At 43.3% G+C, this 19,371-nt stretch overlaps 5 protein-coding genes across 5 annotated transcripts; 3 read left to right on the forward strand and 2 right to left on the reverse strand.

Moving 5' to 3' along the window:
• Positions 1-473: 473 nt before the first annotated feature.
• On the forward strand, positions 474-2,633 carry LOC105266564 (cyclin N-terminal domain-containing protein 1-like). The gene is made up of 5 exons (XM_011304838.1): positions 474-580; positions 675-773; positions 1,083-1,354; positions 1,448-1,663; positions 1,967-2,633. Exons 1-5 carry the CDS (start codon positions 541-543, stop codon positions 2,243-2,245), a joined length of 906 nt encoding a protein of 301 aa, XP_011303140.1. The 5' UTR covers positions 474-540; the 3' UTR covers positions 2,246-2,633.
• A 1,401-nt stretch (positions 2,634-4,034) lies between these two features.
• Positions 4,035-7,453, forward strand: LOC105266569 (coiled-coil domain-containing protein 50). The gene is made up of 5 exons (XM_011304852.1): positions 4,035-4,199; positions 4,478-4,540; positions 5,018-5,135; positions 5,412-5,589; positions 5,857-7,453. Exons 1-5 carry the CDS (start codon positions 4,142-4,144, stop codon positions 6,463-6,465), a joined length of 1,026 nt encoding a protein of 341 aa, XP_011303154.1. The 5' UTR covers positions 4,035-4,141; the 3' UTR covers positions 6,466-7,453.
• A 178-nt stretch (positions 7,454-7,631) lies between these two features.
• Positions 7,632-16,183, reverse strand: LOC105266577 (AT hook containing transcription factor 1 homolog). The gene is made up of 4 exons (XM_011304866.1): positions 15,710-16,183; positions 9,288-15,522; positions 8,845-8,908; positions 7,632-8,681 (listed from the first exon to the last, which is right to left on the reverse strand). Exons 1-4 carry the CDS (start codon positions 15,737-15,739, stop codon positions 8,516-8,518), a joined length of 6,495 nt encoding a protein of 2,164 aa, XP_011303168.1. The 5' UTR covers positions 15,740-16,183; the 3' UTR covers positions 7,632-8,515.
• Positions 16,184-16,335: 152 nt separating this feature from the next.
• Positions 16,336-17,638, forward strand: Rpe (Ribulose-5-phosphate-3-epimerase). Its single transcript, XM_011304894.1, has 4 exons — positions 16,336-16,731; positions 16,788-16,895; positions 17,159-17,380; positions 17,438-17,638. The coding sequence occupies exons 1-4, from the start codon at positions 16,492-16,494 to the stop codon at positions 17,546-17,548; spliced, it is 681 nt and encodes a 226-aa protein (XP_011303196.1). The 5' UTR covers positions 16,336-16,491; the 3' UTR covers positions 17,549-17,638.
• On the reverse strand, positions 17,601-19,348 carry LOC105266583 (putative methyltransferase C9orf114 homolog). Its single transcript, XM_011304880.1, has 2 exons — positions 19,247-19,348; positions 17,601-18,891 (listed from the first exon to the last, which is right to left on the reverse strand). The coding sequence occupies exon 2, from the start codon at positions 18,888-18,890 to the stop codon at positions 17,673-17,675; it is 1,218 nt and encodes a 405-aa protein (XP_011303182.1). The 5' UTR covers position 18,891; positions 19,247-19,348; the 3' UTR covers positions 17,601-17,672.
• Between the last annotated feature and the right edge of the window lie 23 nt (positions 19,349-19,371).

Genomic DNA, 19,371 nt, shown 5'->3' on the forward strand with positions numbered 1-19,371 from the left:
CCCTCCATTTACACGTCGTATTTCCAAAAAAAAATTGAGAAAAAGCTTTTATGCTATTCGATCAGGCAAAATGAGGTTACAATCTCGTGATTCTGTCCTCGTGATGCATCCACACGAAATACTATACGAAACTGTTGCATTATTATGTGTTATGATGCGTGGGTTCGTAAAACTCACCTTCGACTCGAAAAACAAAACAAAAAACTTCTAACACAGTTACTGCGTAATACGGTTATCAAGATTTGAAGTCGGCGTCGCACTAATAATGTGTGGAATGGCGCCATGACATGCGCAGTGGCTCGGACGTTGCGATTTTCTCAAAAACAAATGAAAATCGGGTTAATAAATTTTACTAGTAATTATTTACGTTTATTCCTTACAATTCACTCGCTAATTGTGAGATGGAAAATGCCGGCCGGTGTTTCCACCCCCTTTTGTTGAAAAGAACGGAAATATTGTGGCGCCACCACTTGAAAACACGTGGCAAACCGACGTAATTAACCGAATTGGCAATTTTCAAATCCATCATTTCAGAGATTAATGAAAGAAGTCAACATGAGTACAAACATGACACTCACAGGTGTGTAATAAAAATTATTGATTAATTCTTTTGCTATTCGATAAAATAAAAATTCATGGATTTGTCTGATTGATGTAAATTAAACGGAGGATAGAACCCCTTATTTCGGAGTGGCTGAAGTACATCCAAGAGGTAAACAGTGAGCAGGAAGAGGTCATCAGGACTGGGAGAGAATTCTTCATACCTTTCATAGGTTCGTATTCCCAAAATATCGAGGGACAACTCCACAAAGCGACTCCTTCGAATTTTGCGAGACCTTGGATGCGATATCCTGTAAGGGAAGAGAGATAGCGATTTTTTTTTCAGGACCTTTTTTCAAGAGCGGAATCACCTCGACGAAAAAGGTTCTCACAAAAATTTCGCTAGCTCTTCTGGATTTGGAGGTATACCTCAATAAATTATGGGTTGGATAAATCAGTTTTACCTGTTGGGATTTCAATTTTATTCTCGGATTTTGGATTTATTCGGGGATTACGAGCTGCTTTTGTTGTCGTTTCTGCAGCGATTCCCACGACTGTCGTGGAGAAGGTCTTCATCATCGTCGACTCTTTTGCCCTTGGACCCAGAACGAAGTACCTGGCGCTGTATATTTACGAGAAATTCTTGTGCAATGAGTTCTGGGGAATTTATAAGGAGCACGAGAACCATCCGGGATCAGAGGATTTCAAACACGCCTGCGACAGGGTCTCCAGGGTGCTGATGCTCAGGCTCATGAGTTGTATTCAGCTGGCCAGCAAAATGGACTCTCATTTACTGGCACTGGGGATTACTCAGGTGTTAATCTCGATTTCAAAACGTCAGAATAATATATTTTCAGAATTTTTTCGACATAAGTATTATAATTTATATGATAATTTTTTGTGTCAGGTACTCTCTGCTCTGGGTAGGCTAGAGCCTAACCATCAGTTCACACGATTCGCTGTCATGCTGTCGGAAATTAAAGTATTCACCACAATCAATTTCAAAATACCTCTTATCACCCCTCTGGACTGCATCGAGGTGCTGCTGACAGCATCTAGGCTCGATAAAATCAACAAATTGTACGATACAACTATCCACGTTCTCGATATGACGTATCTCCAGGTGAACAAAGCATGACAAAAGCGTAATTCAGTTGCCAACTGGCAAAATGAGACAATTGGATTTTTCCAATTTCGTTTAATATCGCTTTATCTCGAAAACCATGGACTCCAGAAAAAAATATCAAAAAACCTTAATTGTCGAAAATTTGATCGACCACAAAAAAGTCCTGTAGCGTTTTCATGTAAAATCAGAAGTTTTCGAGATAGATCGATAATTACAATGAGAGGTAAAATTGAAAGAATGTTATTGTCAATGAATGATTAATTGGATTGCATGTTTGTTTCCATTTTTCATCGATTCCAGCATCAGCAGTTATTCTCACAGCTGCAGCTAGTCTCTCACGGTTCCCTCGCCAAAACAAAAGAGGATAAACTCAATTTTATGGCGATGGAGTCAGATATTCTCTTCATCAGTGCTGCTGTAATTCGTTGTTCCATGGAAATTCTTCATATTAAAGAGGGAACGATTGCCGGGGTCCTCCGGAAATTCGAGGAGCTTGTGAAGATTGACAGGAAGGACATTGATAATCTAGGGAGAATGATCATGACTATGCTGGACCTTGATAACGACAGCGATTTTTAATCAATTGATTTATCGATCAGACAGTTAAAAAATGAGTGGCTCGACAATCCACTCGATTCTCCCCGATATCTCCGCACTGAAAGGAAATATGGAAAAGTTTATTGGGAATTATTTGTAGGGCAGATTCAGGGCTACACAAAAGATTCAGTGAAAATTTTTGTATGTCCTACAGATTCGCAGATATTTACCAGAAACTGAACGTCGAATTGAACTCTTGTCCTTTGATGCATTTGACTTTTTTATTTAGTATTGTTATTAATAAATTAACAATTAATCGAACCAATACAGGGATAATTATAGAAATATTTATGTATAATCGTATAGAGCTAGAAGTCAAGGGATTATTGAAGACGAAAGAGTGTTAACCGACGTGTGTTGTAGAATAAAACGAAAAATTGGAAGGTAATTTATTTTTATTTTATTTTGAATTCGAAATGATCAATTTACTATCAGAAAAATGATAAAGTCTCATCAAATTTCACTGAAATAATTTAAAACAAAATTACTTTCCGTATAATATTAGAATGTTAATGCAAATTTGAAAAAGAATTACTTGAAATTGTAATAATTACTTCCAAATATATGGAATTCATTCGAAATCGTTCAATTACCGATTAAAAAAAATAGAAAGTGCTCTGTAAATCATTGATTTCCAGAGGAAGAGTTCTGGACGTAGAAAGTTACCAAAAGTTCATCGACGACCTGGCGCAGCGCAGAGGCATTGACCCAAAAATTATCCTGCACCTGGACTATCGCAGATGTGGATGAAAATTAAGAGAACTAAAAATACAGTGAATTGGATGTAACAAAGATTAAGTGGAGACAGATAAATTGGCTTTTCAAATAAACTATCGAGATCCGGTGGAATTCTCTAGGTTCTAATTACACCTGCCTTGCAAGAACTAATCATTAGCATTGAATGAAGGTTCAACGGGGTTTTAACGAGCTCATCATCATCGTGACAATTAAAATCCCCTCCTTTTGGATGATGGAGACGTCTTCCTATTCTCTACTTTCATCCACCGAATACTCACGTGCTCGTTGTTCATTCAGCCGGAAAATGTGCTCCAGTATCGAAAGTGGAACGCACGTTTCACCGATGGTATCAATATTCTTCATCGCGAAGAAGATCCTTCAGGACTTGTCGAAACAGAATAAATCATTCAATTTTCTGTTTTTTTTCCGAGGTATCTCATAATTGAAGGGAGATACGACAATTTGTCAGAAGAAATATTTTATGCAGAATTTTAAGAACCACAGAAAAGTCTCTACATAAACTCCGCTATCTCCTCTAGATCCCTGGGTATTTCCAAAAATAATATCACCAAAAAATTAACTCAATCCATATCCCTTCAATATATCCATCAGTCTTCGCTGAATATATCGAAATCTATAAAAAATATTAAAAAGTGCATAGAAAACTTTTTATAGAGCAGAAAAAGATCTACAAATAAGTCCCTACAAAAACAGCGTTATCTCCGCTGGTTTCCGAGATACGCCATAAAACCTGAAAAATAATAGAGAAAAGTGAGGTAAATAAATGAAATGAACTCTGAAAAAAATGCCACGGAATGAAAGGGTCCCTCACTCCTCTCAATGACCGTCCTCAACATTCCCAACAAAATAAAACAACGAGTGAACTTACAACACAGCCCTCCCCACCTTTGACAAGTGGATGCCAACACATACCAGGAAGAGATCTGTCACATACACATGAATTCCACTACAAATGAACTTTTTCTGAGTAGTGTCTCTGGCATGCGCCTTCTCCCGGTCAGTACTGCCAACGGCGTCTCCTGAATCGGCGAAATAAACATTTCAAAATGGAGCTCCACTCCATAAGGCACTAAACAACACCCCAGTTTATTTATTAAATTAATAATCGAGTGCAGAATCATGGCAAAATCAGTGCTGAGCTCGGACTCTTTGCCAAAAGCTGGAAGAGTCAACGAGGGTAAGGGCATCACCAGGGGCAAAACGGATCTGTTGTAAAATCGATGATATCTTGGGATTGACAGAGTGGATTTTCGCGAGTTTTGTTTAATTTTTAAGAGACTTTTCAGGGCTTTAAAATGAACCGGAAATGGTTACGATTGCTTTGTTGGTTTGGGAGATACATGCGGTTTTCGACGGTCCGTTTTCCTCACGAATTTCAATTTCCGAAGGCTCTCCTTTGAGGAATTCCTTTGTCACGCATGGGTTTACAGCAGGAATTTATTCTGGTGATTACAGTGTGTCGAGAGTGGCTGGTGCATGAGGATGGAGCCCTGGCATATCGATTGCAGGATGAAGAGAGTTAGTGGTTTATTATTGTTTCTTTTTCTTTTGAATTTTCGGGAATTTGGGGGAATTTCCGAGGAGTGGCCGAGTGAATTTTTATAAATATGGACTTTTTTTGAAGGTTTTTTTTTGGGCTTCAAAACAAGATGCCACTCTTCGAAATCAGATCATTCAATCGAGACATATTGGAGATTTTAAGGGCTTCCGTTTGCTGGGAACTGATGTAGTTTTACATTTTTGACTTTTGTTCCTGGGAGATATCTCGGAAATGATGGCAGATAGCGAGATCTCTAGGGGAACTTTTTTGTAGAGCTGAATGAGAGCTTCAAAAAATGTCCCATGGAAATTCCGTTTACTCTTTTACATTCCGAGATATACGAAGAAAACTCAACGTTCAATTACTCTGTTTTACCACATTGTTGGGGCACGTTCTGTAAATTCTACGTGACTCACTATTTATCGTGACGATAATGTTCTTGTCGTGTTTAATAGTCAAGGAGCATTACACAGGGAATAAAGTGCGTAATGCCCAGGTGAGAGAGGATTTGCCAAGGGCACGAGTGGAGCAGCAGCTGGAGGAATTGAGATATCATTCGCTGGTTCAGCAGCAGTGAGTTTCGCACAATTAATTTTTATTCGTATTTTTTTTTGGCTTTATGAGCTATACATTTCCGAGAATATTCTATTTCTCCACTGCCCCTTCACCTGCAATTATTCATGAATAATTCAGTACGTGCAGGTGAAGGTGAAGGAAATTAAGTCAATTCGATTGGATGTAATCGTGCAATCAATTTATTTCCATTCATTCTGAACTAAATAATTCGTAACTCTTTGAATTCTTAAAGATATTGAATATTATGTCGACTAATTCGCATGGATTATCCAGGGAAGAACGAGACGCTATGGTAGCTCGACAAGTTGCCCTGAATCTCGAAAGAGAAGAGCGAGTGAAAGAACGAGAACTGCAAGAGAGAATGAGACTTCAATTGCGGCTGGATGACGAAGCAGCACAGGTCGAAGCCGAGTTGGAAATGCAGAGACGTCTTCAGGAAGAGAAAGATCAAGTATGTCACGAAACCATAACAATTGCCCCAAAACCGCAAGTCATTTAAACGACTTCCTTATAAACAATGATTTCACTTTCAGTTCAGTTCTTCCTAGATATCTCTTAACCCACGGAAAATATCAAAACCATTATTAAACCTTTTTTGTAGATCTCAATTTGCTCCAAAGGAAAAGTCCCTATGAAAAATTCGATATTTCCCGTCGTTTCCGACGTACTCCCCAAAAACCCTTTATCCACTGCAATTAAAACCCCAAATGATCCTCAGGAATTAGCACGACAGCTCCAGGAAGAGGAGGAGCGATCAGTGGACGCTAATGACGGCCCGATGGACGATCAGCTGATCCTGGACCAGAAGCTGGCGATGGAGGCCCAGGACGCGGAACTGGCGCGAATGCTCCAAGACAAAGAGAGAGCAAAAGCTAGACGAGCGAGGGAACGAGCGAGGCAGAAGAAACTAGAGCGCCAACAACAACAACAGCAGCAGCTGGAGGGTCAAACCGAGCTGGAGAGGCCCCAGAGACCTGACAAGCTGGACTTGAAGGTCTCCTACGATAGAAAATCGAGGAATCCACCACAATTTCCCGACCCTGAGGAGATACAAGTGTTGGAGGATCCCGAGGACAACCGAGAGGCCCCAAATGTCGCTACAATAATCGACCCCACGTACGGGGGCCATCGCAGCACCACCTCCAGCAGCTCCAGCAACACTGTCAGCCCTTCCTACGTTCTCCCAACTCCTCCACAGGAACTTATGGAGGATGCACCATGTTACATGCCCATCCAGGGCCAGAGGCGCATGCAGGCCCAGTCCAGGTCCCTCTCCCACGAAGAAAAACACAAACGCAGGGTTAAGGATGGGTGCAAGCACCAGTAGGGTAATGATCTCAAGTAGTTTAGGGGGAATTAGTGTAGGCGTTGTCCTCTCCCATTCACTTATTCACTTCCAGCTCACATTCCAATGACACGAATGCCTTAGGACGGTGAGTAATCGTTAAGAGAGTTTTATTGGGAGTATGTCCCTGGGGGAATTCACGAAACAAAACGTCTCTCGAATTTTTTAGCCATTTTTCTCCAAAGTTTTTAATGGGCGGTTCTAGGTCGAAATGACACGAAAAAAATTTCTCGAGAAATTAATTCTGTATAAAAAATGTATCATTATACTTTTTCCTCCAGTCACTCGTTGTTGAGATAATTGAACTCGAGGGTTCTTCTATTTTTTATTTTCAATGGTTGGAGTTTAGAAATTTCAAATACTGTAATTACAAACTATCATTGTATCTCGTTAATGAGCGGCTCTAGGTGAAAATGTATTTTATCTTTTTTATAGCTGATGATATTTCCTCGAAATAATGTTGAAAAAGTTTTTTTATGAGACGAATGGCTATCGAGATAATCGAGGATTCATTGAGGTGTGAATTTTCTTTAAACAATTCGGAGACGTTTCCCTTGAAATTAATCACCCTCCCCCTCTCATAATTGAAGTAATTCGAAGTTCAACGTGAGATTGTTGCCATAGTGCACTCCCCAACGGAGTTATCTTGGAGAAAAGAATATGACGATAATAATCAGAATGTTTTGTGCCTTTTCACGAGGCATTGTTTGCTATACGAGTGCTCAACTTGAATACACAACGGTATCTGTAATTTCAACGAACATGTTGAGGGGAAATCTGAATAATTTTATTTTGTACGTAGTTACCACGGGAAATTAAATGCTTATTTCGTCGTAAAATCCCAGTAAAAAAATCAAGTATTGAGTATTTTTACGTTGCGTAATCGATCCATTAGTTTGTAATGGCGTAATCAGACTATTTTATACTATTTCTTATAATCTACATTGCAATATTTATCGAAAAAAAAAAACTGACAATGCGATGGAAAAACATTGCCAAAGATCTGACACTTTAAATATTTGGCTCTGTACCAGATTGTAACGAGTATTAAACAATAATCGAGGTGACTTAAATTTCAACGACTAATCAAAGCTGCATCAATTGACAATTTATGCAATTATTCAAATCAAATTGTAAACGTGTTCATGATTAATGAATTAATTGCCGATATCGGTATCAGATATTTTTCACGTGTCTCGAATTCAGGGCTTTTTCCTTGAATTCAACGACGAATTTTGAATTTTGTTATTAATTATAACAATGAAATAGTTCATTTCGTAATGAATCAGGCCTCAATTGAACTAACGATTAACATTAATATAGAGATTTCTAGAAAATAAATAACGTTTAAACATTGAATCGATTAATTGAGGGGCTCCCCAACAAAATGTTATACAATTAAAATTTTTTTATATGTTTATTGCATTATCATACCTATACATGAGCATATCAATAAATTATTTACAACTGTATGTTACAAGGTTTTACTTTCTCCGAATGATAAACGAAAAAAAAGGACAGCCAGAAGAGAACGAAATGCTTGAGTGAAAAAAAAAATGAACACTGAATATTCGTTATTTCCACGATGGAAAAATTCGAGAAACTCGAGAGAAAAAAACCTTTTCACATTTCAAACAGAATGAGAAAGATGAGAAACTAAATAACTAATTAAACGGTAACGACATAATTAACTAATGAGGAAGAATCATAATTCGTGGAGATCCAGCATTCGAGGGAAAAACGAAGAGAAAAAAAAAACTTTTTGTACATTATTTCAATTGTCTTATGTGCAGGTGTAATTGCTGTGTGCACCAATCAGAGAAAAATAATGACTGATTGCAACAATCACCCGTAATTATTTATCTAGCTAATCTTTCAGTCGGAACGCAGAGAATAGTCTCTTGGAATTTAATGCACTTGTGAATGTGGAGATGGAATAGACGAAATTTTGTTCATCAGGTTTTTAATTTTTTTAGCACCAACAGATTTGTCGAAGGATTAACATAACTCGTGGCTTTTTTTAATAATTTAGTTACTTGGAATTACCTCGGGACCATTTGGGTACCACAAATTTGGTGCGATAACCAGGCACATGTGACATTCTCACCTGTTTGCCCTCCTCTCCTCTCATTCTCGATTTCACTGGTATCATTTTCCTCTCTTCCTCAGTCAGTGGAGGAATAAAATTCACTATTTCCCTGCAAATTCAGAATATCGTTACACGAATCTGGGGTAATTGATACAGTTTTAATTATCGAGGATGCAGGAGAAAGTGTTTTCACTCTTCACAACAGCGTGCTGCTCATGTGTGGAGATATTCCACATCCTCGACAATTCACTCTAGTAAAAACCTCATTATACCTACGATCCTGACCATCCCTGGACCGTGCGAATGGCGGGGAGAATATAAAATCCGGTACTTGTCCTGAAATATATCATTACACATATTAATACTACAATAATTAATATTAAAAAAGTGATATTTACTCAAAATCCATTCTAGTTGGACCATCGGTTCGAGAGATATGCATGAAGCGGCATGATATTAGAAGAAAGGAGTAAAAAGGGTGAAAATTAAAAGACGATTTAAAATTTTTTTTTTATAGTCTATTGAGGGAAGAAATTTACTTTTTTTTTTTCATAATCCCATTCTATCAGCCAAAAATAGATTTCACATATGATTACTTCGGAAATGATAATAAAATTTTAAAACAAACAAAATAAAAATTTTCCCCTCGCCCTGAGGTGACCGATCTAGAATTTTCAAAATTTTTACCGGATCTCCAAAATTGTCAATGGCTCACCTTCGAAGGTGGCCTCTATGGGGCCCCTGGCCTCCTCAGGTGCAGCGAACTGGAACTCCTCCTTCTTGGGCTTTCTGCCCCTCCTGGGTCTTTCCACCACCTCCTCGACCAGGTCCTTCGTCTCAGACGCAGCCCTCTTTCTCCCCTTCTGCCTCTTCCCCAGCTCCTTCTCCTCAACCGGAGAGAGATCGACACTCACAGCCCTCCTCCCCCTTCTCCTGCCCTCTTTAACATCCTCCTCAGGAATCGAGGGAATTCTGCTGCCTCCCGGTGGCCCAGAGATCGACTCATCACTGTTTTCCTCAGGTATGACTTCCTTAACAATACTTCCCCCCCTCCTAGTCCTCAAGGACTCACTGGGGAGTTCCTTGGCCCTTCTCCTAGTGGATCGTATTGACACCTCACCCTCCTCGTCTTTACTAACAGAACTAGCTCGAGTTGTCCTCCTGGTTCCCACAGGATCAGTCTCCTGATCCTTCGAGACAGATCCCCCACGAGTTTTCCTCGGAGGAGGGGCTGAAGTCTCTTTCACCCCCTTGGTCTCCTCCTCATCAACCCCAGAAGATGCTGAATTAGTTCTAGTCCTTCTCGGCCTTCCACTCTCCTCAGGATCCTTCACCACCGAAGCCGCCCTCGTGGTCCTCTTCCCAATCTCCTCTGTCCCCTCAGAAGTCACAGAAGTAGCTCGAGTCCTCCTAGGTCTTTCTCCGACCTCATTAACCTCCGAAGAAGCCCTGACTCTCCTCTTCTCTGTCTCCTCACTCCCCTCTGATGCAGTAGCCCCTCTCCTGGGCCGTCCCTTCTTCTCCAGAATTTCCTCGTTCACCTCTGAACTCGAGGAGACAGTTCTCCCCCGTTTTGCTCTCGTCTTGGGCTCTTCATCAGTTACTGATACCGCTCGCGTCCTCCTGGGCACTTCTTCCTGGTCTTTAGCCACGGATCCCCCCCGAGTTCGTTTCACCCTCATCTCCAGTGTTTTCTCCTCCTCCGGTGGTTCTTCTTTAACGACTGACGCCCCTCGAGTCCTCCTGGGGGTCACGTCTTTAACAGGAGTCGAGTCCTTAGCAGCAGATGCTCCTCGTCTTGCTCTTGTCTTTTTAACAGGCTCAGGCTCCTCTGGAGCTTCTTCTATGGTCTCATGTGTGGTTTTAACTGCTTCAGGCTCTTTCCTACGAGAGGATCTCCTTACTGGCGCCTCCTCCATCATTGAGGATGTTAGTACCTCCTTCACGAGGGACGTGGCTCGTCTTCCTCGTCGCTTTCCTGCAGTCGGGGACTCTGAAGATGCTGATGTCTTGGGAGAGGGTAGATCTTGCACGAGAGACGTGGCACGACGTGTCCGGGGGGTTTTCAGTTCCTCTGGAGTCTCGGAAGCTAGTGAGGATGCTCTTGATCTGGTCATCCTTACAGGTGTCACATTCACCTCCACAAATTCTTCCTGAATTTTCTCTTTGACATCTTCCTGAGTTTTCTCTTTAACATCCTCCTGAGTTTCCTCTTTGACACCTTCTCGAATTTCCTCCTCCACAACATTCTCCTGAATTTTTTCCTCATCTTCTTCCGGGATTTCCTCTGGTGCATTTTCTGGATTCACTGGATTTTCTGGACGATTCGAGAATGATTTAGCCACATCCTCACCCTCAGGATCACTCTCATCGTCAGTTATATTCAGAGATTCCCTACCGACTGGTGGCCCTTGCAATTTCCTCTTGAAAAGACTCTCGTCGACACTCCTTGACTCATCATCGGTGATATTTAATTCCTCGTAAAAACGACTTGTTGCTGTCTTCTTAACACCCTCAGGGACTTGGATCTCCTCCTGGAGCTGATTCTCAGGCTGATCCTGAACGTCCATCGAGTTGGAGAGGCTCTTGAAGACGTCGTCGTTGTCATCGTCGTCCTCGTACTTCAAGGCCAGAAGTTCCTCGTCGTAATCCTCAGATGGTAACTGCTCTTCCTCCTGCTCTTCCATTTCCTTTTGAACAACTTCTTCTTCATCCTCTGGATTTTCCTCCTCCGGAGACCCCTGAGCCCCAACTCTCGAGGACTCCGTCACTTCCATCCTCTCCTCAAGCTCCAGAGAATGATAACTCTTCTCACCCTGGAAATTCTCCTCGGTATTATCATTAACGTCAGTCCTATCAACACTGAATCCCCGAAGAATTGTTGTGGTGATGGACGTCGTGGTAACGATCTCCTCGACAAAACCCCCCTCGTCCATCCCGTCCTGGGACTCGTCCTTGACCGATTCTGTAGTATCAATCGAGCAATTTCCATTCTTCTTAATTGCTCTTGGTGAATGCTCCCCAGAAGGAAATTCGAAACTAGATCCAGGGGAAAGAACAGTCGAGGCACACATCGGTGGGTCGTACCTACTGCCCCTGGGGGTTGCAGGGTTCAATAAAGTGCTTGAAACAATATCCGAGAATACAGAATTATCCAGAGACAGTCTGCTGGACTCCAGAGAGGAATTCCTGTTGAGTTCACAATTTTTAATCAACGATTTCCTCAAGAGATCTTCATCGAGGTTTTTCCTGAGACTAGGTCTGGGCCGGGGTCCGGGCAATGGAAAGGATATATCAGTGTCATCGGAGAGTACAGTACTCTGGCCGAGGTTTTCGCTGATTTCAGCGCTATGAAAGCCATCACTCTCAGGATTCGATAAATTAGAATCTCCAGCAACTTCATTCTGCACGTCATCCCCAGGAGGAGGATCTCCATCGATCGAGGACTCATCCATTTTGGGAATAATGCTGAATCTGATCTGTCGGGGCCTCTTCTCCCTCTCCTCCTCACTGGGGGAGGCCTGCACATCCTTCGGAGATAATGACTTCTGGATCATTCTCCTGATCTTCAGAATTGAATGGGGAGTCTCTGCAGCGGTGCTCCTGGCACTCATCTGGTTCTTCCTTTTCACCAGAGGAGTATCGAACACCATACTGAGACTCAGCTGCCTGCTGTCCTCTTTCCTGCTTTCGTCTGTTCTCCTGCGCTTCCTGGGGCCTACACTAGCCTCTGGTTCTTCCTCCCTCATCTGATCTAGGGTCCTCTTTCCATATAACCTGCTTCTTTCAGCGAACATAACGCAATTCCCCTCATTACTATTTACCCCAGCCTTCAGAGACATGGAGGGAGCAGTGACGAAGGGAATCTGGAGTCTATCCCCCCTGGAGAAGGTCTCCCTGGCCTTCCTGATGACAGCCTCATGCATCTCCCTAACTCTCGACTGACTTTTGATATGAGAAAATGGTCTGGGAAAGTTACCCTCAGGCTCCTGAATATTTCTCTTCCCCAACTGACTGTTAAACCTCCTGGTGACCTCAGGAAGAGTTGCCTGATAAGCACTGAAAACAGCGAATGAAGACTTCTTTGAGGAATTCTTCCCCAACGAGATGCCACCAGCCTCGTTATACCTGGACCTCTGTAGGTAATACAAAAGCCTCGTCTCATCGCACTTCTCCTCTTCCAGAAACTGGACAAATGTTTCCTCCTCCGCAAAGTCCATGGCGAGGTGGAGGATATCGTTGAGACGATCGTTGTCCTTGCAGGCCTTGAAGAATTTCATCAGGAGTTGACTGTAGTGGGATGGAGGCCTTCGATGAAATGCCGATTGTACCAGTCCATGCTCCACTGAGAGGCTGATGACAGTTCCCTGCTCTTCCAGAGAGGACAGAGGTGGTTTCCTCACTCTCAAATAAATCAACGCCAATTTATTCTGTCCACTCTTGATCAGCGTCCTGATAACGAGTTTGTGATGCCAATCCTTGACGTCAGAGTCACACACCAGTTGTCCAGTCATGATCTCCAGAAATCCTTGATAATCCTCGTGATCAAGGAGCCACAGGGCCTGAGTGAGTTTGATTAGACTAGGGCTGAGCTTGAAAGCAGCTGGATACTTCACCAGCTGGTCGACACTGGGGCACGAGCCCTGGAGGAGCATCACGAGATCCATGAGGAGATAAATAATAATCTGGTGTTTATTCTCCATTTCATTGGTCTCAGGGTGATAGCAATCTGTCAAAATCCCTCTGAGTAATGACTGCAATGATGGAGGGGGATAACGACCATCGGAGATGGTGTCAGTTGCCTCTCGTTCCCACTGAGCCACGAGAAAACTGCAGTCCCTGGTGATGAGCTCGTCGATGAATAAATTCTCCTCCTTCTCTGATTTCTTCATCTCCACTCCTCCCTGCTTCTCTCGTTTCTCCCTGTACATGGAGATGAGTTTCTCAGCTGGATAGGGAATCTTCGGAACGATGGATATGGGTAATGACTCCTCATCGACGTCCTGGCACTCTGGTAGAAGCCCCACGTCGAGGAACCACAGGAGAACCTGCAGGTAAACGGTTATTCTTTTGAGTGTTCTCTGTTGATCCTGATCCTGTGCCAGAGGAAGGTTATCCACGACGTTGGAGAGACACTCCATCTGCTGACAGAGGGATCTGAGACTCCTGACCTCAGCCTCCCCAATGCTGCACCCAGACTGATCGAAAAGAGGAATGCAGAGCCTGTGGGCTGTGAGTTTGATGGTCGATGCTCTCTGGACAGCCCATCGAATAAACGCAGGGAAGAGGTATGCAGCGCTGCCATCACTCCACTCCCTGACACACCGGAGGAGAAAAGTTGTCCAGCGTTGCTGGAGGACAAGAGTCAGAAGGGCGTCCCTCTGGAAGTCAGGATCACTGTTGAAGGAGTCGCCATTTAGTGGAATTAATCCGAATGATGCACAACGATGAAAGGTCTCCGCAGGGTGAAGCATAATTACAGGTCCTGAGAGAGACATATCCCTGAGGAGTTGAGACTGAACTCCTCGTGTCATCCAGGTGGTGATTCTGTTTGTACTCAGCTCACTCCACTCCAGAGAAAGAGAATTGGGGAAAAAAAACTCCTCCGGTGCGCCCTGCCCAGCCCCTGGGAACTCCTTGAGGGTCAATGGCACGTGAACACAGCTCAGGATGCCCTCAGGCCCTCCCTGAGACCTGGAGTACGCCGATAAAATCGCCTCGACATTGGCGCAGTCCCCAATAGTCCTCGGCATCTGCTCCTTATACCACTGATTCAGATCAAACAAAAATGACCTGCCCTCGGTGCTGACGAGCAGGAGACTCTCCTCAGAGCTCTTCGTCCCGGTCTCCGTCTCCTGGCAGCTGTCCCTGGTAACAGGGCAAAGACCTACAATTTTATTTCCCTCTAGCTCCAGCTCCAGCTTCATCGAGGGCTCTCCCTTGAGAGTGAAGTACTGATTTGTCCCCTTGTGGAAGTATTTCCTCTCAAAGAGCATTGCGAACATCTTGAGGACTGGAGGAACGTCCGACTCTTCCTGATATGCCACCCAGAGGTAGCAGAACGGCCTGGGATCATCTGTGGGCTCCAGGAGGGCGAGATGACTGATGGAGATGCTCTCCTCCGATGGAGGACTGATCCACCTGACGATTCCATCAGTCTGCCAGAGGATTACGTGCCCCAGGCACCCAGAAATTACACAACCAATTTTCCTTGAGTGAATTAACGACGTCGTCAGGATATCCTGGAGGACAGAGCTCTCCAGATCCTCTCGTTTGAAATCAATGTACTTCTCAATCCTCGTGGACATGAGATTGTGACAGGCATGACGTTCACGATTTCTGTGTCTCAGGGCTCCCGAGGGCTCTGGGAGATCAAGCTCAGCAGGATTTGACTCGTCGTACTGAGAATAATCTTGGAATTCCTCCCAGGATGTACGACGAAGATCCACTACCAAGTGATCGAGACTCCTGAGCGCTGCGCAGCCTAGTCCTGATGATCCAGGGAGAATATCCCCTCGTCTGTCGTCAGGATCCTCCCAGGGAGCACCTCCGGAGATGACGCAGAGCTGCTCAACCCCTGAGGGCGTTCTTATGGCACGTAACACCTGAGAAATCGTGCAGTCAAAGACGCAGATCGCACCCCGAGAGTCTCGTAGTCTCGGTGCATCATTATCCAGGCCCACTAGTAGCAGGGGAATTTGACCTGGGGACGAGGGAAATGGGGATATCGAGGAGATTCGATGGCGAAATTTCCAAGAGGAGATGCTGGCACCGGTTTTTGTGTTGAAGACTGTCAGACGAGAGCGACATGCCAACCAGGAGTAATTCGTCGATGGAAAAAAACCCCCCAGGGTGCAGGGGCTTGGGGGTGAGAGAGGAGGGGAGGCGTCATCCTCGAAGGACGAATTTGGGGATAGGGGGGACAACTGGAGATCGACTGTTCTGCGAATCTGGAAATAATAATATTCAACAATTCTTTTTGAATAGACAACAGGTTTTTTGAATTTATTTTCTTCATTTGTGGCGATTGAATTGAAACGTGAATTTTTTTTTGGAACATTTGTTGAAAATTATTCAGTAGAAAAACAGAAAAATGGAGTGGAAAAGGGGAAGAGGAATTGTGCCAAAGGAAATTACCTCGCAGTGTGTGTCTTCCAGGTCGTTCATGACTTCGAGAAAATTAAAGAACTTTTTGAATTCCAATTCAGCATTGATGCAACCGTTGATCTCGGTGTTAAGGTTATGTTCACTCAATCACTGGCGATTTGTCACGTTTATGGGATTGATTACAACGATTTAACGGTAATTAAGGGAATTTTTGGACTATCTGGTGTTTTAGAAACTCGTGAAAATGATTTTTGGAGGAATTATCACTCGAAAATTCGGGTAAAAAAGTATTTAACGGTTTAATTTATCACTCGTGTGACCATTTTAAAACCGCACAGCCGAGGCCGGGCCTCTACAGGTCGTCCCGAAAACTCATCCCCTTTTTTCCCGCCCTTATTAGCAACCCTTTCAAAATCGCCGAGAGCTCCTCGAAAAATGGAGGGGAGGGTTTAAAAAAAAGGGGGAAATGTCAGGGGAAAAAATTCAATTGACTCGCCTGAGACTGGTGAAGTAATTATTATTAAAAATGGGAATTGGAGTTCTTTTAGCCCCAGTGGGAAAAATAGAAAAGTCTGTTATCGATTTTCTTGTGGACAAGGTCGAGAGTCGGATGATTTTCAAATCAGAAGAGGTTTTTAATTTCTGATATTATTTTTTTACATCATTCCAACGTGTCGAGGAGGTTGGAGCAGAATTTCTTCCATCACGTGGGTTTTTAAAACACAAGAGACGTTTTAATTGTGGAACTTTCATCCTATTTATTCTTTTAATATTTAATTTGTGGTCTTTGGAGTTGCATAAAGTGAATAATCATGTCGAAGGCCCGTCTCAGTGCGAAAATCGGTCCGTCGATACTCAATGCTGATTTATCGAGACTTTACGATGAATCTCAAAAATTACTGGACAGTGGAGCTGATTATCTTCATTTGGATGTTATGGATGGACACTTTGTTCCCAATTTGACGTTTGGGCATCCCCTGGTGAAGTGTTTGAGGGGAAAAATCAAGGACGCCTTCTTTGAGACACATATGATGGTGTCCAAACCAGATCAGGTGAGAACGGCGTATTGTAGGAGTTAAGACAACATTTTAACATATTTTTATTTCAGTGGATTGAACCTATGGCTGATGCCGGGGTAGATCAGTACACATTCCACGTTGAACCTGTTGAGGATGTCCCCCTGGTCTGCAGGAAGATCAGGGAAGCTGGTATGAAGGTAATCCGATCTTAAATCTCTCGGAAACAATAAATTATTTCATACTCTTGACTTATTGTTGTCATGCCTCATGATTTTATCATTTTTTTCGTAGAGGGATTTTGTTTTTTAGGAATATCTCGGAATCTAAGAAAGATAGCAAAAATTTTCTCATCACCTATTGTGTAGATGGCAATAAAACCTACAAAAAAGTTCCCACAAAAATTTGGATATCTCTCTTAGATTTTGAGATATTTCCCTTTTTTTAATTATTTTTTGCTCAGGTTGGTGTGGCCTTGAAACCAGGAACTCCAGTGGACGTTGTCGCGAATTACGTCGACAAGGCTGACCTGGTTCTGGTGATGACCGTGGAACCTGGTTTTGGGGGTCAGAAATTCATGCAGAACATGATGGAGAAGGTTTCCTGGCTTCGAAAGAATTATCCCAGTCTTGACATCGAAGTCGATGGGGGTGTAGGCCCCAGCACTATCAATGCCTGTGCCGAAGTGAGTTCGATCCTCCTCTGATCTCTAAACGAAAACTTGGAATTTTTTTTCTTCCAGGCTGGAGCCAACTGGATCGTCTCAGGAACTGCAGTTATTGGAGCTCCAGAACCCGCCAAAGTCATAACGACCTTGAGAGAAACCGTCAATTCTCACCTAGGAAATAACTGAAATTTTCCTCCAAGTGCCAAAAAACGGAGAACAAAATAACGGGGACAGGATCTTTCAGAATAAAAATAAGGTTTATTATTCTCGTAATTACATGATCTTTGAATTCTTTTATTTCTCCTGAAATTCACTCTTTGCCCTCATCTCCACTAGTGTCTGACTGATAAATTCTCGTACTCTTCTTTTTCCCTTCACTAGTAATAATCGTATCAGTATTTTTGCTGTGAGAATTGCTGTGAACTGGAAATTGGGGATTGGAGAGGGCAGGAGTATTAGGTTTTAATTTACACCTGACCTCTGAAAGGGAAATGAGAATGGCTTCCTCTGTTCTGATCGTTCTGGAGCCCTGCTCGGGACAGGTATTGAGATATTTATCGAAGAGTAGACTGGGATCGTCGATGTTGAGCCCTTCGTCAGCCTCGAGGGCTGCCTCAAGTCCTGCCAGACCCCCAAACACCATCAGGGCGTGACTGTATTCCAAACTTCTCGATGGAATTTCGTCGATCGGTGATCCCTTGTCTGACGTTCCTATTGTCAGGTCGTAGCCCTTCTCGTAAGGGCATTTTGAAAATACTTCAGTGATGCTCGAGGCTAAACGGACCGTATAGCCCCAGTATACCCCCGTTTCAGCACGTGGAGTCGTTGGAGAGACAACAGTACCTTTCAATCTCTTCGGATTCTCCTGATCCGGAGGGATCCTGAGGGTGACCCTGAGTCCAGGAGTCAGCATTTTGTCGATGTGAACATCGTTGAGAAGTCCCACGTTGACCTGAGACCCTCTGCCAGCCTTGATGGGTTTATTTGCGACGACTCCCTCTCTAAATAACGAGACATCACTGGCCCTCAGGTGATGAGGTGCGTCCAGGGGATTGAGAACACCTGCGTACTGTAGGTCCTTGTGAATGGGGAAAAAGTACTTCCTCAGGTACTGGGGGCACTCGAGGTACTGGAGAATCCTCGCCAGCTGGAGGCAGGAGGCCCTGGCCTCCCCCAGGTGTTCGTCCTTCTTCAATTTTTTTTTATCAACTTCTGTAACTTCTCCTTGATCGTCGAATACAATCACCTCGTCGACTTTGTTAACGCAAGCCGCACGTGCTATTTGACCTGCCAGGTATGTACGAAGCTCTGGGGATTGTGCGTTATCCAAAATCGATCCTGGAACTGCGATGCTCAGGGTGGATATCCTGATTTTATCCTTCTTCGGGGGGATTTCCTCTGGTTTTGCCTCTGGCTCATCTACCTTAACTTTCTTCACAAGACGCTCCTCCCGCCACTTTTTCCGTTTCTCCTTGTGGAGTCTGTTGTGCTCCTTCCAACTCTTACCCTGAGGCACCAGCGCTGCCATCCTGAAATTGATTAATCACTCTGCAGCAAGGATTTGGAAGATTTTACAAAACTGTAAGGACTTTATACCGAATTTCGAGAGCTAATTAAAAGTTTTTTTCACTTTTCTTTCAAAAACCCCTCACTCACGAGATATTTACAATTAAAAATTGATATTCACAATTTAACAAATCATGCATGTTTCACTGTACAATTATTCATGTAATTATCTCAATACCGAGAGGTTTCACAGCGAAATGTCAGAAGAATTATTTGTAGGAAATTTTGGGACGTAGAAAAAGTTCCTCTGAAATTTTTTGCTGGAGCCGCTCGTTCTCGAGGTAAATCCATAAAACCAGAACATAAAGATGAACTCACTGTTTATCTGGTGGAGTATAAATCCTGAATTAATTCTGAATGGAACAGCTTTCGGAGTAAACATGTGCCTCGTAACCTCGAAACTCATCCCCACCGGGAGGTGGCGACCCCTGGTAGTGCATTCC

This window comes from Fopius arisanus, unplaced genomic scaffold, assembly GCF_000806365.1.
Source record: "Fopius arisanus strain USDA-PBARC FA_bdor unplaced genomic scaffold, ASM80636v1 scaffold00002, whole genome shotgun sequence".
Lineage (NCBI taxonomy): Eukaryota > Metazoa > Arthropoda > Insecta > Hymenoptera > Braconidae > Fopius > Fopius arisanus.

Excerpts from the sequence above, each read along its gene's own strand:
- LOC105266577 (XM_011304866.1), bottom strand. The coding sequence starts at position 15,739 with ATGAACGACCTGGAAGACACACACTGCGAG. Across the intron at positions 15,523-15,709 it reads TGGAAGACACACACTGCGAG|ATTCGCAGAACAGTCGATCT; the intron begins GTAATTTCCTTT and ends TATTATTTCCAG. Across the intron at positions 8,909-9,287 it reads CATAGAGGCCACCTTCGAAG|GACAAGTACCGGATTTTATA; the intron begins GTGAGCCATTGA and ends GATATATTTCAG.
- LOC105266564 (XM_011304838.1), top strand. The coding sequence starts at position 541 with ATGAAAGAAGTCAACATGAGTACAAACATGACACTCACAG. Across the intron at positions 581-674 it reads TACAAACATGACACTCACAG|AACCCCTTATTTCGGAGTGG; the intron begins GTGTGTAATAAA and ends AACGGAGGATAG. Across the intron at positions 1,664-1,966 it reads TCGATATGACGTATCTCCAG|CATCAGCAGTTATTCTCACA; the intron begins GTGAACAAAGCA and ends CATCGATTCCAG.
- LOC105266583 (XM_011304880.1), bottom strand. The coding sequence starts at position 18,890 with ATGGCAGCGCTGGTGCCTCAGGGTAAGAGTTGGAAGGAGCACAACAGA.
- LOC105266569 (XM_011304852.1), top strand. The coding sequence starts at position 4,142 with ATGGCAAAATCAGTGCTGAGCTCGGACTCTTTGCCAAAAGCTGGAAGA. Across the intron at positions 4,541-5,017 it reads TCGATTGCAGGATGAAGAGA|TCAAGGAGCATTACACAGGG; the intron begins GTTAGTGGTTTA and ends CGTGTTTAATAG. Across the intron at positions 5,590-5,856 it reads TTCAGGAAGAGAAAGATCAA|GAATTAGCACGACAGCTCCA; the intron begins GTATGTCACGAA and ends AATGATCCTCAG.
- Rpe (XM_011304894.1), top strand. The coding sequence starts at position 16,492 with ATGTCGAAGGCCCGTCTCAGTGCGAAAATCGGTCCGTCGATACTCAAT. Across the intron at positions 16,732-16,787 it reads TGGTGTCCAAACCAGATCAG|TGGATTGAACCTATGGCTGA; the intron begins GTGAGAACGGCG and ends TTTTTATTTCAG. Across the intron at positions 16,896-17,158 it reads TCAGGGAAGCTGGTATGAAG|GTTGGTGTGGCCTTGAAACC; the intron begins GTAATCCGATCT and ends TTTTTTGCTCAG.